Below are 13954 nucleotides of genomic sequence, written 5' to 3'. Positions count from 1 at the left end.
GTCCTAAAAAATATCAAATGTTAATCCATTAGAACTTCGTTAGTTCCGATAGGAAATACACATAAATTTAATTGTTTGGATAAACACCTGATTTGACTTTCATRGAYGCATCCATTAGCGGTAAATTTCTCTGAACCCGAAGTACACCTTTGACGGGATCCGTGTCCTCGTGTTTTGCATATTCAATATGCGACAACAGTGTCCGGGTTAGCGATATAGCCAACCGTTGATCACCGGCATCGACATAGCGCTGAAGTTCATCAGCCGAAACGCGTACATCCAGTTGCCGAAGACCACTGGTCAACAGTTCTGGTGCTTTCAAACCGTTGACACAGACAACGCCCAAACGGGAGATAGTGGCCGGCGATGCAAATTCCAGTGACGTAACTTCAAACAACAGATTACAACGTTTCGGATCAAAATCGATACGTTCGCCGGTGGGCAGCGTTAGGATACGGTTGTCGTCCAATACTGAATTGAGTGCTTCCACCCAATCGGGATCAATGTCGCCGTCGAATAGCAGCCAAAACTGTCCACTAGTTGACTCGTCGCGCGCTATTTCCCTGGACTTATGTGTCAGTAGGCCGTCGTGCCATTCCCGAGTCTCGTCGTCTACGTAGCCCAACAGTTCCGTCCGCGGCACGGCTTTCGGATTGATGATCACAGTAGTAGTAGTAGTAGTAGTAGTGGTGGTGKTGTTGTTGTTGTTGGCCGAGTTCATGTCGACCAGCCGACGGGCGTCTTTGAGTACCTTCCACAGTGTAGACTTTCCGGCACCGCTCTGGCCAACAATGACTACGCCCAGTCGCGACCGTAGCTGTTCGTCTAATTCGACGATTTTGGTCATCTGTACCTATGGACATACATTATATATAAAAAGGACAGTTAGATAATTAGATAACTTTCCTTAAATGTTTTATAATTGTTTGTGTGATTTATTTTTAAATTACCTCATCTAAAACCAATCGTTTTTCTTCAATAACTTTGATAATACACTTTGTGAGCTGATTTCGGCCACCAGTGCCGCCGCCAGCTTCTGAAGCCGCCGCCCGTTCACCGAAAACATCGACCAACAGTGACTCAAACTTGTCGACATCTTCGTCGATTAGTTTCGACTTAATCTGTTGGCGCAGTGTATTGGTCACCAAATCTACTTCCCGATCGTCGACACCACCGCCACCACTACTACCCGATGCTTTTGCTTCCTGTCCACTAACACTTGTTGTTTCCCGGAGCGCTCGACCGCTAGCTTCCAGACACGTTTTGATTGCCCGCAATCCCCAATCGTAGTGGCGCTGATGTGTCATACAATCGCGGGCCAACTCAAACCAAATGGTCAATTTTTGGCCCAATGTTTGCGACGACACTAACCCGAACCCTTCGGCCAGCAACAGTACCTTCGAGATAATTTCGTTGTCGGGCACCGACATGGCTATCGGCAGGAACAGCGACTTGAGATTATCGGGCAACCGATTGCGTCCTCCATACTGTTTGCCGGCCGGATTTAGTGTAATAAATATGGCGGTAAACGTATTGATATCGACCTCGCCTACCGGTGCGCAAAAAATACATATAAAAACTAGTGAATTATAGGTAGATATTAGTTATACATACCGTATTCGTTTAGCAAAACACTTTTCGACTTGTTTTTGATGGCCCACTGTATGGCCTGTATTTGGGAGGACAGGGCCGACAGTACGTCCAACTGTAGCCGATTGAACTCATCGAAACAACCCCAGGCGCCACACTTGATCAGTCCAACTAGTATTCGGGTCATGGCCTTGACATCGATGGCTTCGTCACAGTTAAATACCATTACTTGTCGGCCTAAATGCTGTCCCAGCGCTTTGACACTTTCGGTCTTACCGGTACCGGCCGGGCCATAGGGATTGCCTCCTAAACCCATTTCCATAGCTATTATACATAAAATATTAAACAACAAAAATTAATTTTTATATAATTAATTTATATTCATTTATGGATAGGCCCTATACCCTGGGTTAGTGTTAGGTAGCATTTGTCGGTAAGCGGTGTGTGGACCAGTTTGGAACCACCGAAACAACCGAGATATTCAAAACTGTACTCAAACGACGAGTTACCCATTTGGACAGTCAGTAGGCCATTCGTACGGCGCTTATTGGCGTAAAATCGGAGCTGTCTTTGCCAGACCCAGTCTTCCGGGTCGCGAATATTTGTGTCCATTAGTTCGTCCATTACCGACAAAAAGTGTATGGTATCGAGTATCAGTGACTTGATTTTGATGGCCAATACACTAGTGTCGACATTACTACTACCGCCGACATCCATGTCCTGTCCAGTGGTAAGCGATATTAACTCCTTTTCAAAGTCGACTTTCAGCTCCGGTATCGAATGTCTGCGTATCCCTTCCTCGACTCGTTGGGTAAATAAAACCCAATTTACAAGACTAAGCAACTGTGCCGGCAGTTCCCATACATGATGGCCACCGCTGCCGCTATTCGACGACGACATCATTACTTCACTTTGCGACAGACCATCGAAAAACAATTCCTTCAATGATGTCTTCAGTTGCGTCTCTAGATTTCGGAGCCACAGCTCGACACCGGAGGCACCTCTGTTGGACTCTATAACCACCGGGTGTTGCAACGGTACGACTTCACCTTCTGGCGACTCGACACTGACTACCGATTTGTTGTTGCCATCCAAATGAATCCGACAAACGGTATTGTTGAACAACTTTTTCAACAGTGTCGACTGATTGACCTCCACTTTGCCGGCCAGTATCAGCAACAGGTCATCGTCGGCAAGAAAATAGAAACGCGGGAACCGGGCTCTCGATTCTTCCATAAATGTCTGTAACTTTTTCTGGCACGCCGTCAGCGTCCTGTCAATTGTCTGGAGTCTGGTCTCGAGGCCCGGTATGTGCAACAGTCGCATAACGTGAGCATCTTTGGCCACTACTTTCAATATTTCTTGAAAGTCGCGCGACGCCGGCGTAAACGTATAGTCGGTAAACATACCGGTATCGTCTTTGGCATAAATCGGTTCCAATGATATCCATTTCCTTTGTACGGCATTCATCAGTGCCAACACTGAGTCCAGTTGGTTGAGTCGGGACTCCCATAGCGAGCACCGTTCGACCAGATCGTTGGTAAAAAATTCGGCATTTTTGACCGTTTGCAATGTTAGACTACATTCGGAAACCTGATTGAGTATTTGACGCCAATCGCGAATCAATTTGACCGACAAATTTACGCCCGGATCCGATGTTTGATGATCGTAGAGTACCAGTACAGCACTGGTAGCAAACAGGTCTAACTCGTTGAATGTTTCGCGTATCGACATCTCATTGGAGGCTCTAATATATATATATATATATTTTTGAGATAAAATATATGAAAAATATTTGATTTTTTAAACAATAAATACAGAAAATAAAGTTTTGCAAACAATTGTAATTTAGTTTTGTTATACAGTATATCATGTATTAATCAGTTAATACAGTATTACTTATATCCTTATACAGTATATGTCTATATGTTTGTTATTTTTTAAATATTGATACATTTGTTAAAATTATATTTTACTTTTATTATCTCATTTTTGATTTGTTTAATAATTTTTGTTTTCTGAAAATATTTTGTTTTTAAACTAAATTTTACGGTGAAATCAATTTATTAATTTTTATTGTGTTATAAATCTAATACTATTATATTTAAGCTATAATTTWAAAAAATTCAATAAAGTTTGTAAACTCAAGTTTGTCACTTTTATTTGTTAATTATAATAAATACAGGTTTAGAAATTTTTTTTAGTTAATTAATTTGTTACTTATTTATCAAATTTTATTGTTGTTGAATTAATTGAATATGTAATCATGTAATGCATGAAACTGTATAAACATTTTCAATTAAAAAAGAAAAAAGAAAATTGTCGTTAAATTCAATACAATAAACAATAATTAACTAAAATAACGATTACTTTTGAATTTAGTTTCAATAGTTGATAATAATTTATAAATAACAAGAGATTATTAGCCAAACAATAAGTGAATTAAATTTCAAATTCTGTATTGAATTCAAAATTCAATAAACATTTCTAACTGTTATATCCTTTGTCTTAATGTGTAATACAAATTGATTTTTTGTTTTGTTTTAATTTTGTTGAATGATTCAACTAAAAGTGATTAATAATATAATATAATTGACATAAAAAAAAATTAAAGACAAACAGTCAGAGCTAATGCACGTCATCTGTCTTATGAAACTATTAGCCGCTGTTGCCGTATATATGGTCGGCGTTACTGTTGTCCAGTGTTTGCCATCGGCACCTCATCAGCAATCATTGACACCAATTGTATCCATCACTTCTACCATTGGTGATCATAATCAACACAATCAGCAGCCCAAGCATGAACTGGTTAGACGGGATGTCAATAAGTGCAATGAAACAGTAACAACAGTGGCCTATTGTATTCAAACAATTTGGTCGTCTACGGCAAAAATACGGCCAACCAAACCAAGTGGTAGCGGCGGCGGTTTGATTGGACTTTTAAGTTCAATTTTCGGTGCAATTGGTTTACGAAACAATGGACAGATAAATGAAACAATTTGTTGTATGCAAGCACAGGGATACTGTTCCTTAAGGAAAGTGGTCAGTTAATGAATGCTATAAATAATAGTATCAATAGGTTTTATTGTATATCAATTTGTTTTTTAATCCATCAGTCACTCGATGGTGATGTCTGTTCAGGCGATAAACTAACCGAAAAYATAGAGAAACGAATCGATGATTTAAAAGTAAATGTTGAAGACTGTCAACAAAGTCATATCAATGCGACGGAACAGTTATGTAAACCAAAAGAGATGACCAGTGGTGGAGCCGAATGTACCGAATCGGCAAAGTATTTGTGTTACGGCGAACTACAACCGGTAACAACAACAGYAGCAACCGATAAGCCTAATCCCGGATCAACTGGTGGTAGTGGCCCGAGTGGTGACAATAGCCCTAAACCGCCGGCAACTCCACAATCGGGAGCTCAACCAATGACCAGAATCGTTGGTCTGACTATTGTTGCGTGTATTGTGTCGACTATAGACGCGATTGCAATCAATTGAATGTGTTTTTTCAATTGTTGAATACTTTTCTCAATTTAATCCAATTAATTGATTACCAAACAAATATTTATATCAATTGTTTGTTGTTTTTTAGTTTTATTATTACTTTTGTTTTTGTTTAATAACTGTTTTTATAAATTATAGAAAAATCTTTTTTGTTTTATATTTTATTATTATTATATTATTTACGGTATGTTATCAATATTTTCCCAACATTTTCAATAAATTCATATTTAGATAAATATTTTTGAATAATTAAATATTTTTTACTCATTTAAAAAAATAAATTAAACTAAATCAGTCAATTTATCAAATAAAATGTATTTTTATAATTTAATTAATTATTATCAATTATAATTCCTTTAATAACAATTGCCATTCAATTCAATGAAATTCAATAATTGACTAAAATATCAATTACTATAATATTAATAATTAGTTTTTAATAGTTGTTATTAATTTACTGTTTTATATATAAATTACGAGATTATTGACAAACAAACAAAAAACTAAACGAAACTAAACTTTAAATTCTATATAAAGTTCAAAAAATTGATTACACATTCAACAACAAAAAAACGGTTTCAGTTATAGATTTATTGTCATAAAAAGTGTAATACAAATTGTTTTTGTTTTGAGTGACCAACTAAAGTGATAGTTAGTGGCACTAAAAATGCTTATCAAACTATTAGCCGCTGTCGCTGTATGTATGGTATGCGTAACTGTTGACCAGTGTTTGGCTATTGCAGCGGCACAGCTGTCGCCGTCGACACCAATGACAACAATTACCACCAACACTACTACCCGTACCGGTGGTGGTCATCATTATTATAGTGACCACCACTACCAGCTCAACCGCAACGGTCGACTGGTTAGACGTGATGCTATCGACAAGTGCAATGAGACAGGGATTAATGTACATGATTGTGCTAGGAAAATATGGTCTACTAATCCRGGAACAAAGAGACCAACATTTGCTGCCAGTGGTGATGATGATGGTGGTAGTAGTGGTGGTGGTGGTGGTTATGGTGATGGTTGGAAAGTACTCGTCAACAATCGAGGATCTCAAGGATCTGAACCCTCATGTTGTTTGTACTCACAGTTGTATTGTTCAGTGAAAAAAGTGGTCAGTAATCATAGCACACCTGTGTGTGTGTGTGTGTRTGTGTGTGTGTGTGTGTGAGTGTGAGTGTGTGTGTGCACTTCAATGTGTTTTTTTAATTAAATAATAATTTAGTTTTAATGTCTTATTAATTTGTCTGACAATTTTCTAAACAATTTTTTTTCATTTGAACGGAACAACCATATCATCAGACACTCGATGATAATGTCTGTGCCGGTGATAAACCAAGCGAAACATTAGTGGGAATAATTGATTGGTCAAAAATAATTATGAACTCTTGTCAACTGAATTATAATATCACTCCCACAGAACAGTTGTGTAAATTATTGGAGGGCACCGGTGGTGATGATTGGCCTCAATGTATCGAATCGGCAAAGTATTTATGTTACGGCGAATCTCAATCACCGGACAATAAGCCGTCAACAACCGATATGCCTAATCCCGGATCAACTGGTGGATCCAGCAGTGATAACAATAATACAAAACCGCCCGCAACTGATAATCCTGACCCCGTATCAACTGATGGCCCGAGCGATGACAGTAGTCCGAAACCGCTGGCAACTGATAATACTAATCCCGGATTAACTGATGGTCCGAGTGATGAAACCAGTTCTAGACCACTCACAACTGATAATACTAATCCCGGATCAACAGATGGTCCGAATGATGAAACCAGTTCTAAACCACTCACAACTGATAATCCTAATCCCGGATCAACTGATGGTCCGAGTGATAACACTACCCCTAACCCGCCGGCAACTGATAATCCTAACCCCGGATCAACTGGTGGTACGAGTGATGACAATACTCCTAAACCGCCGGCAACTGATAATCCTAATCCCGTATCAACTGATCAACCAAATGATAACAGTCCTAAACCGTCGTCAACTGGTAATCCTAACATCGGATCAACTGGTGGTACAAGTGATAAAAATATTCCCAATACTCCCGCAACCGATACAACTATACATTCTGGATCGCACCTAAAGATTACAATCGGTGGTAAAAGTCTGGCTATTGTTGTCTGTATTGTGTCGACAATAGTCGTGATTGCAATGTATTGAAAGTTTTGAATACTTTTTGTTTCAATACAATACTAATAGTTTGACAAAAAAAAATATATTCATATTATTTGTTATTTTTGTTAATTTTTTCTTAAAATATTTTGTTTGTTAACTAAAATTTAATATATAAATCCTATTTGTATTGTACGTTATGACTAATTTATCAAAACTATAGTTTTAATAGAAATTTTTAGTATAAAAAGTCTATATTTAAATAAAATATTTAATTAATTTTTTACAGTTAGTTATCTAATCAATTATTTTGTTAAAATAAATTCAATTTTCAATTTCTTAAATATAATTTAATATCAATATCATTATAATTTGTTTCTAAATATTTATTAAATTAAACTATTTTAATGTATTGATGATAAAAATTATAAATTATTATTTTTTTAATTATAATAAATTTACATTATTAAATTAAATTTTATGTTTAATAAATAATTAATTTTGCTTATTATCAAATTAAATAATTAACAAAAAAAATTAGATAAAGTAATTCAGATTAAATATAATGTATATTAAACAAAAAATTATTCATAAATTGATATGAATTTAATTATGTAATGCGCGAAACTGTACAAACATTTTCAACTAATAAGAAATATCTCATTTCAATTCAAATGTTAATAATTAAGTAATCGACTAATCGTTATGTTAATAGTTGTTAATAATTTATATTATTATTATTATTACTTAAACCACGAGATTATAGCCAAACAATAAGTTAAAATTAAAATTTCAAATTCTGTATAGAATTGAAAAATTCAATTGAATACACATTTCAAACGRTTATATTCATTGACTTAAAGTGTACTACAATTTGATTTTGATTTTTTGAGTGATATTTTTTGTGATAATAATTGTGGTAAATATTTGAAGAGACATCAGTCAGACCTAATGCACATCATCTGTCTTATAAATCTATTAGCCGCTGTTGTCGTATCGGCTATGGTCGGCGTCACTGTTGTCCAGTGTTTGCCGTCGTCGGCGCCTCCTATTCAACAGTCATTGTCACCAATGGTAACCAACAGTTCTACCGCTGATGATCATAATCAACACAATCAACGGCAACAGCCAAACCATGGACTGGTTAGACGGGATGCCAATGAATGCAATAATAGATTGACAAAAGTGGTCCAATGTATTACCAGTAAATGGTCAGGAAAAATATTGAGTAGTGCTTTACCGACTGGTGGTATCGGCGGATTATTAGGCCCAGGACTATTAGGCGGCGGTGGAGGTAATGGCGGATTATTAGGAGGAGGACTATTAGGCGGCGGAACAGGTTTACGGACTGGCAATGGAGTCACATTAAATGAGCCGATGTGTTGTATGTTCGATCAGCTATACTGTTCATCCAAAAAACTGGTCAGTAATGAAATCATACACACCTGTGTGTGTGTGTGTGTGTGTGTGTGTGTGTGTGTGTGATGAGTTTATTGGTTTAAAATTTTAAACCATTATTATCTGTTTAATTATCTAAAATCATATCTGTCTTCTATATTATTTTCAAATGGATCCGATCAGTCATTAGATGATGTCTGCGCCGGTATTTCAGATATGGGCGATAAAATAGAAGAGATTAAAAAACAGATTGAAAATTGTCATCAAAAAAATTTCAATCCGACGGAACAGTTATGTAAACCACAGGAACGTCTACTAATGCCGACTGTACCGAATTGTCAAAGTATTTTTGTTACGGCGAACCACAAGCACTGGACAACAAAGAGCCGGCAACTGATGGTCCGAATAATGGTGGCAATAATCCTAACCCTAACCCGCCCGCAGCCGATAAGCCTCAGCACGAATCAGCTAATGCTGGTGTTTCTAAACCATTCATTACCACACAATCTGGTGCCCAACCAATGGCTACAATCGGTGGCCAAAGTCTGGCTATAATAGTCGGCTTTGTGTCCACAATAGTAATGATTGCAATGTATTGAATGATTTTTTTTTTTATTGAATACTTTTTCATTCAATTCATTCATTTAGTTTTAATTTCACTTTATTTGTCACTAATTTTTTTGTTTAATAATTTGTTCAGTAATGTATTGAATGATTTTTATTTATTTATATTTATTTTATTTTTTTTTTGAATACTTTTTCATTCAATACATTCATTTTAAATTCATTGCTAGAAATATTTATAGCATTTATTTTTATTTCACTTTATTTATCACTAATTTTTTGTTTGTTTAATAATTTTCGTTATTTTTCTGAATAATTATTTTTGCTTATTATATCAAATAAAATAATTAAAAAATAAATAAATAAAGCAATTCAGGTTAAATATAATGTATATTAAACAAAAAAATTATTCATCAATTGATATGAATTTAATTATGTAATGCGCGAAACTGTACAAACATTTTATTCAAACATTTTAAGCATTTATAGTAATTTCAAATTCTGTATAGAATTGAAAAATTCAATTGAATACACATTTCAAACGATTATATTCATTGGCTTAAAGTGTACTACAATTAGATTTTGATTTTTTGATTGATTCAACTAAAAGTTTGATATTTTTTGTGATAATAATTGTGGTGTAAATATTTGAAGAGACATCAGTCAGACCTAATGCACATCATCTGTCTTATGAAACTATTAGCCGCTGTTGCCGTATCGGCTATGGTCGGCGTCACTGTTGTCCAGTGTTTGCCGTCGTCGGCGCCTCCTATTCAACAGTCATTGTCACCAATGGTAACCATCACTTCTATCGCTGATGATCATAATCAACACAATCAACGGCAACAGTCAAACCATGGACTGGTTAGACGGGATGCCAATGAATGCAATAACAGATTGACAAAAGTGGGCGAATGTATTGGCAAAAAATGGTTTGCAAAATTAGTTAGTAGTATTGTATCGGGTAGTGGTATCGGCCGACTACTTGGTTTACGGACTGACAATCAAGTGTCAATAAATGAGCCGTCGTGTTGTTTAGGCGATCAGCTATACTGTTCATCCAAAAAATTGGTCAGTAATTAAAGCACAGACACACACACACACACACACCTGTATGTATGTGTAATGAGTTTATTGGTTTAAAATTTAAAATTATTATTATTAATATCTGTTTAATTTTCTAAACATATTTTCTATATATATATATTCAAATGGATCCGACCAGTCATTCGATGATATCTGCGCCGGTATTTCAGATATAGCCGATAGAATAGAAAATATGAAAAAAGCGGTCGAAACATGTCATCAAAATAATTTCAATCCAACGGAACAGTTATGTAAACCACAGGAAGCCTCTACTGGTGACGAATGTACCGAATGGGCAAAATATTTTTGTTACGGCGAACCACAAGCACTGGACAACAAAGAGCCGGCAACTGATGCTCCGAGTAATGGTGGCAATAATCCTAACCCTAACCCGCCCGCCGCAGCCGATAAGCCTCAGCCCGAATCAGCTGGTGCTGGTGTTTCTAAGCCATCCATTATCACACTATCTGGTGCCCAATCAATGGCCACAATCGGTCGCCAAAGTTTGGCTATAGTTGCCGGCTTTGTGTCCACAATAGTAATGATTGCAATGTATTGAATGATTTTTTTTTGTTTAATACTTTTTCATTCAATTCATTCATTTTTATTTCACTTTATTTGTCACTAATTTTTTTTTGTTCAATAATTTTCGTTATTTTCGTAAAAATATTTCTAAATTATTTTTTATTTGTTGTGAAACTCATTAGTTTTTTTTGTATATTATAAAGTTTAATCCATTTAAGTTATTAATATTTGTTATCCACATTATTTTCAATAAAATTATTTGTAAACTTTATTTAAATAAAATAGTTTTCATTAATTGAAAAATTTATTTGTAATTTTCATTAAAAAAAATATTTCATTGCTTTCACGAGACTTGTATTTAGTTTTTTTTGTGTTAAATTTCTCATTTAGTAAGCATAGTATTGAAATAACAATTGTTTTATAATAAATCACGCGCTAAACGCGTACAATAAACATAGTATTGTATTTGTTATCATAATTATTATTATTCATAGAATTCAAATGAAAGGAAAAAAATATTTTGAATTAATTTTTTTCAGTTAATTTAACTGACAATTAATTGAATTTAATTTACAAACAGTTTTTTGTAAATATAAATATCTCAGCTGAAAGTCTATTAAATAAGTCAACTGTTTTTTGTTATCCCAAAGCAATACCTTTAACACACACACAAACATAAGTTTGTCTAGACTTGAATAGCATACCTGTGCGCCCGACTGTTATCAATGTTGTTGCTGGTGGTGATAGTGGTAATAGTGTCGGTATGTGTTCATCGATCGGATTGCAGGGAATGGGCTGAAGTACAAAAGTGTGCAAAAGATATGTGGCGTATGGAAAGCTGTACATACCATCGATGGGGTATGGCCGACGGCTATCTCAAACCCAAAGAGGAATGCTGTTCCCAATTGGAGATCTACTGTATCCGCCAGAAAGCGGTAAGTAGTAGTAGTGGTGGTAGTGGTAGTGGTAGTAGTGGTGGTAGTAGTAGTGGTAGTAGTAGAAGTAGTAGAAGAAGAAGAAGAAGTAGTAGTAGTAGTAGTATACTGGTCCCACACCCCTTCCCCCCTCCCCCACAGACACACACTTGCGAGACTGACTACTCACCCGCGCAGTCACCACAGTATTGTTAACCCATACTTAACTAACTATTTGTTTATTTGTTTGTGTTTTTATAATCTCGTTTCCCGTGTTCCCGATCCCGACCCACCGCCCCCCTACACACACACACACACAGTCCAAGGATTGTGGTTTTCCATTCAATCCCTACTGGGAGGAACAGTTTAAATCGGCCACCTACCGGTGCACTGAGCAACACAAGTTTACGGCCAACGAAGCCGTCTGCAGCACACTGTTCACTCATCGGCGCTTTCCGTGCAAATACAAAAACTATCGCAACTATTATCCGTGTCTCAACAGTGACGGCCGACTGTCGCCCAAACCGGCCGATTGGGACTCATCATCGGCTCACAGACCACAGGCCATCGTCACCAGCATCTCTATCATTGTTTTGCTGCCGGCACTACTGGCTATCCTACCCGTTGTCCACAATTATTTGTGTACAATATATTAATACGGGTTTCTCATTAATTTACTATTCATTTATTATTGTTATTATTATTATTTATGTATTATTAATATTATATTTTTAAACATTTATATATATATACAGTATTGCAGTATATCTTTTAATTAGCAAATGTGTTGTCATTTTCTATTTGTTTATTTATTAATATATTTTTACTAAATTGTATTGAAAATTAAAATATATATTTACTGTACTATAATATTAGCCCTAATTAATTGGAAACACATTTTATAATATTTATCATTAAATAAATATTTAAAACAAAAGTTTATTGGATTTATTATCATTATTTTTTTTACTGGCAATAGTCATAAATCATGAAAATTTTATTATCATTAATAATTAGTAATGAAATTTTTCATTCAAATGCTATTAAATTACATATACATTTGAAAATATAATATATCATAATTCTAATTAATATTTAAATTAAAAATTATTAGTTAAACTTATAAATTATAAGCCAAACAACACATTATATATTCAAATAATTTTTGTTACTATTGAATCAATAGTATTGATGATACTTTCATAAAAGTATTAATATTATTTAAATAAATAAATTGATTCAATTCAACTTAGTATGCAAATAGTGTACTAATACCAGTAGTTTATATCAACATTGAAACACATGTATTATTTTTACAGTAGATAATCAAATTGCTATCAAATTATTAGCAAATACCATATGTTTTGTTAGCCCCATAAAAAATCAATGAATATTTAATATTAATAATATTCACAGTAACAATAATTATTAGATTACAAGTTAGCTAATAATATAAGTTATATTATACCTGTATTATAACACACATAAACTTTATATTCAACTAATACACAAAAAAAATATACTGTATATCGCAATCACTAATTAGTTAATCGCTTGCATAGTATTTATAAATTTAAAAAAAATTGTGATCAAAATCACCCTTACTTTGTGTTGAGTTCACGTATGGCATCTCTGGTCACTACCAGTTGTCGTCGCTGTTTGACCAGATCGGCCAGTTTGAGCTTCTCGTAGTCGATGGTCAGTCCAACTAATGCCAAAAACTCTTGCCAATGACTTTTCACAAAACACTCTCCTCTACACAACTTCAATATGGATACCAATTCGCGCCACTCTTTTACCCGATTGTCGAGCATCGGACCGGCACCTGGATTATCATCAACCCATTGGCTTATGTAGGCTTCGATGGCCGACAACTTATTTCGGCTGACAATCCATTCCATGTCCGTATATTTGCCGAGTCCTGACTCAAACTCGTGAATCAGATTCCATTTGGCATCGGTTTCGCGAACCTCATCGGCAACAGTGGCAAACAGTTCAAACACCCGAGGTTTTTGTTGGCCAAAATAGTCACACGATTTGGCCAATTCAGTGCACCGTTCGGCCAACGAGTCGGACTCGATCTTAACAATGGAAATTGTTTCCTTATTTTCGCGCATATCGGCCGACATTGATTGCCATCGATTGATAAACGACTGGACATCGACACCAATGTTGGCCAATTCGGCGCCCATTTGAGACTTTACAATATCTCTAATTAGGAGAAGGGGGAGT

At 35.4% G+C, this 13954-nt stretch overlaps 2 protein-coding genes across 2 annotated transcripts; one reads left to right on the top strand and one right to left on the bottom strand.

Moving 5' to 3' along the window:
• Positions 1 to 67: 67 nt before the first annotated feature.
• On the bottom strand, positions 68 to 13891 carry LOC128954727 (cytoplasmic dynein 2 heavy chain 1-like). The gene is made up of 5 exons (XM_054300324.1): positions 13328 to 13891; positions 1995 to 3337; positions 1615 to 1914; positions 951 to 1549; positions 68 to 853 (listed from the first exon to the last, which is right to left on the bottom strand). The coding sequence occupies exons 1-5, from the start codon at positions 13849 to 13851 to the stop codon at positions 68 to 70; spliced, it is 3552 nt and encodes a 1183-aa protein (XP_054156299.1). The 5' UTR covers positions 13852 to 13891.
• Positions 11319 to 12421, top strand: LOC128954854 (uncharacterized). The gene is made up of 2 exons (XM_054300455.1): positions 11319 to 11743; positions 12043 to 12421. The coding sequence occupies exons 1-2, from the start codon at positions 11534 to 11536 to the stop codon at positions 12376 to 12378; spliced, it is 546 nt and encodes a 181-aa protein (XP_054156430.1). The 5' UTR covers positions 11319 to 11533; the 3' UTR covers positions 12379 to 12421.
• Positions 13892 to 13954: the final 63 nt, after the last annotated feature.

Source organism: Oppia nitens, unplaced genomic scaffold (assembly GCF_028296485.1).
Source record: "Oppia nitens isolate AA-2021 unplaced genomic scaffold, nextdenovo-longstitch-racon4-pilon3 scaffold29_pilon_pilon_pilon, whole genome shotgun sequence".
In the NCBI taxonomy this organism is placed as follows: Eukaryota; Metazoa; Arthropoda; class Arachnida; order Sarcoptiformes; family Oppiidae; genus Oppia; species Oppia nitens.
The sequence above is the reverse complement of the archived record's forward strand: the minus strand, read 5'-3'. Positions and strand labels throughout refer to the sequence as shown.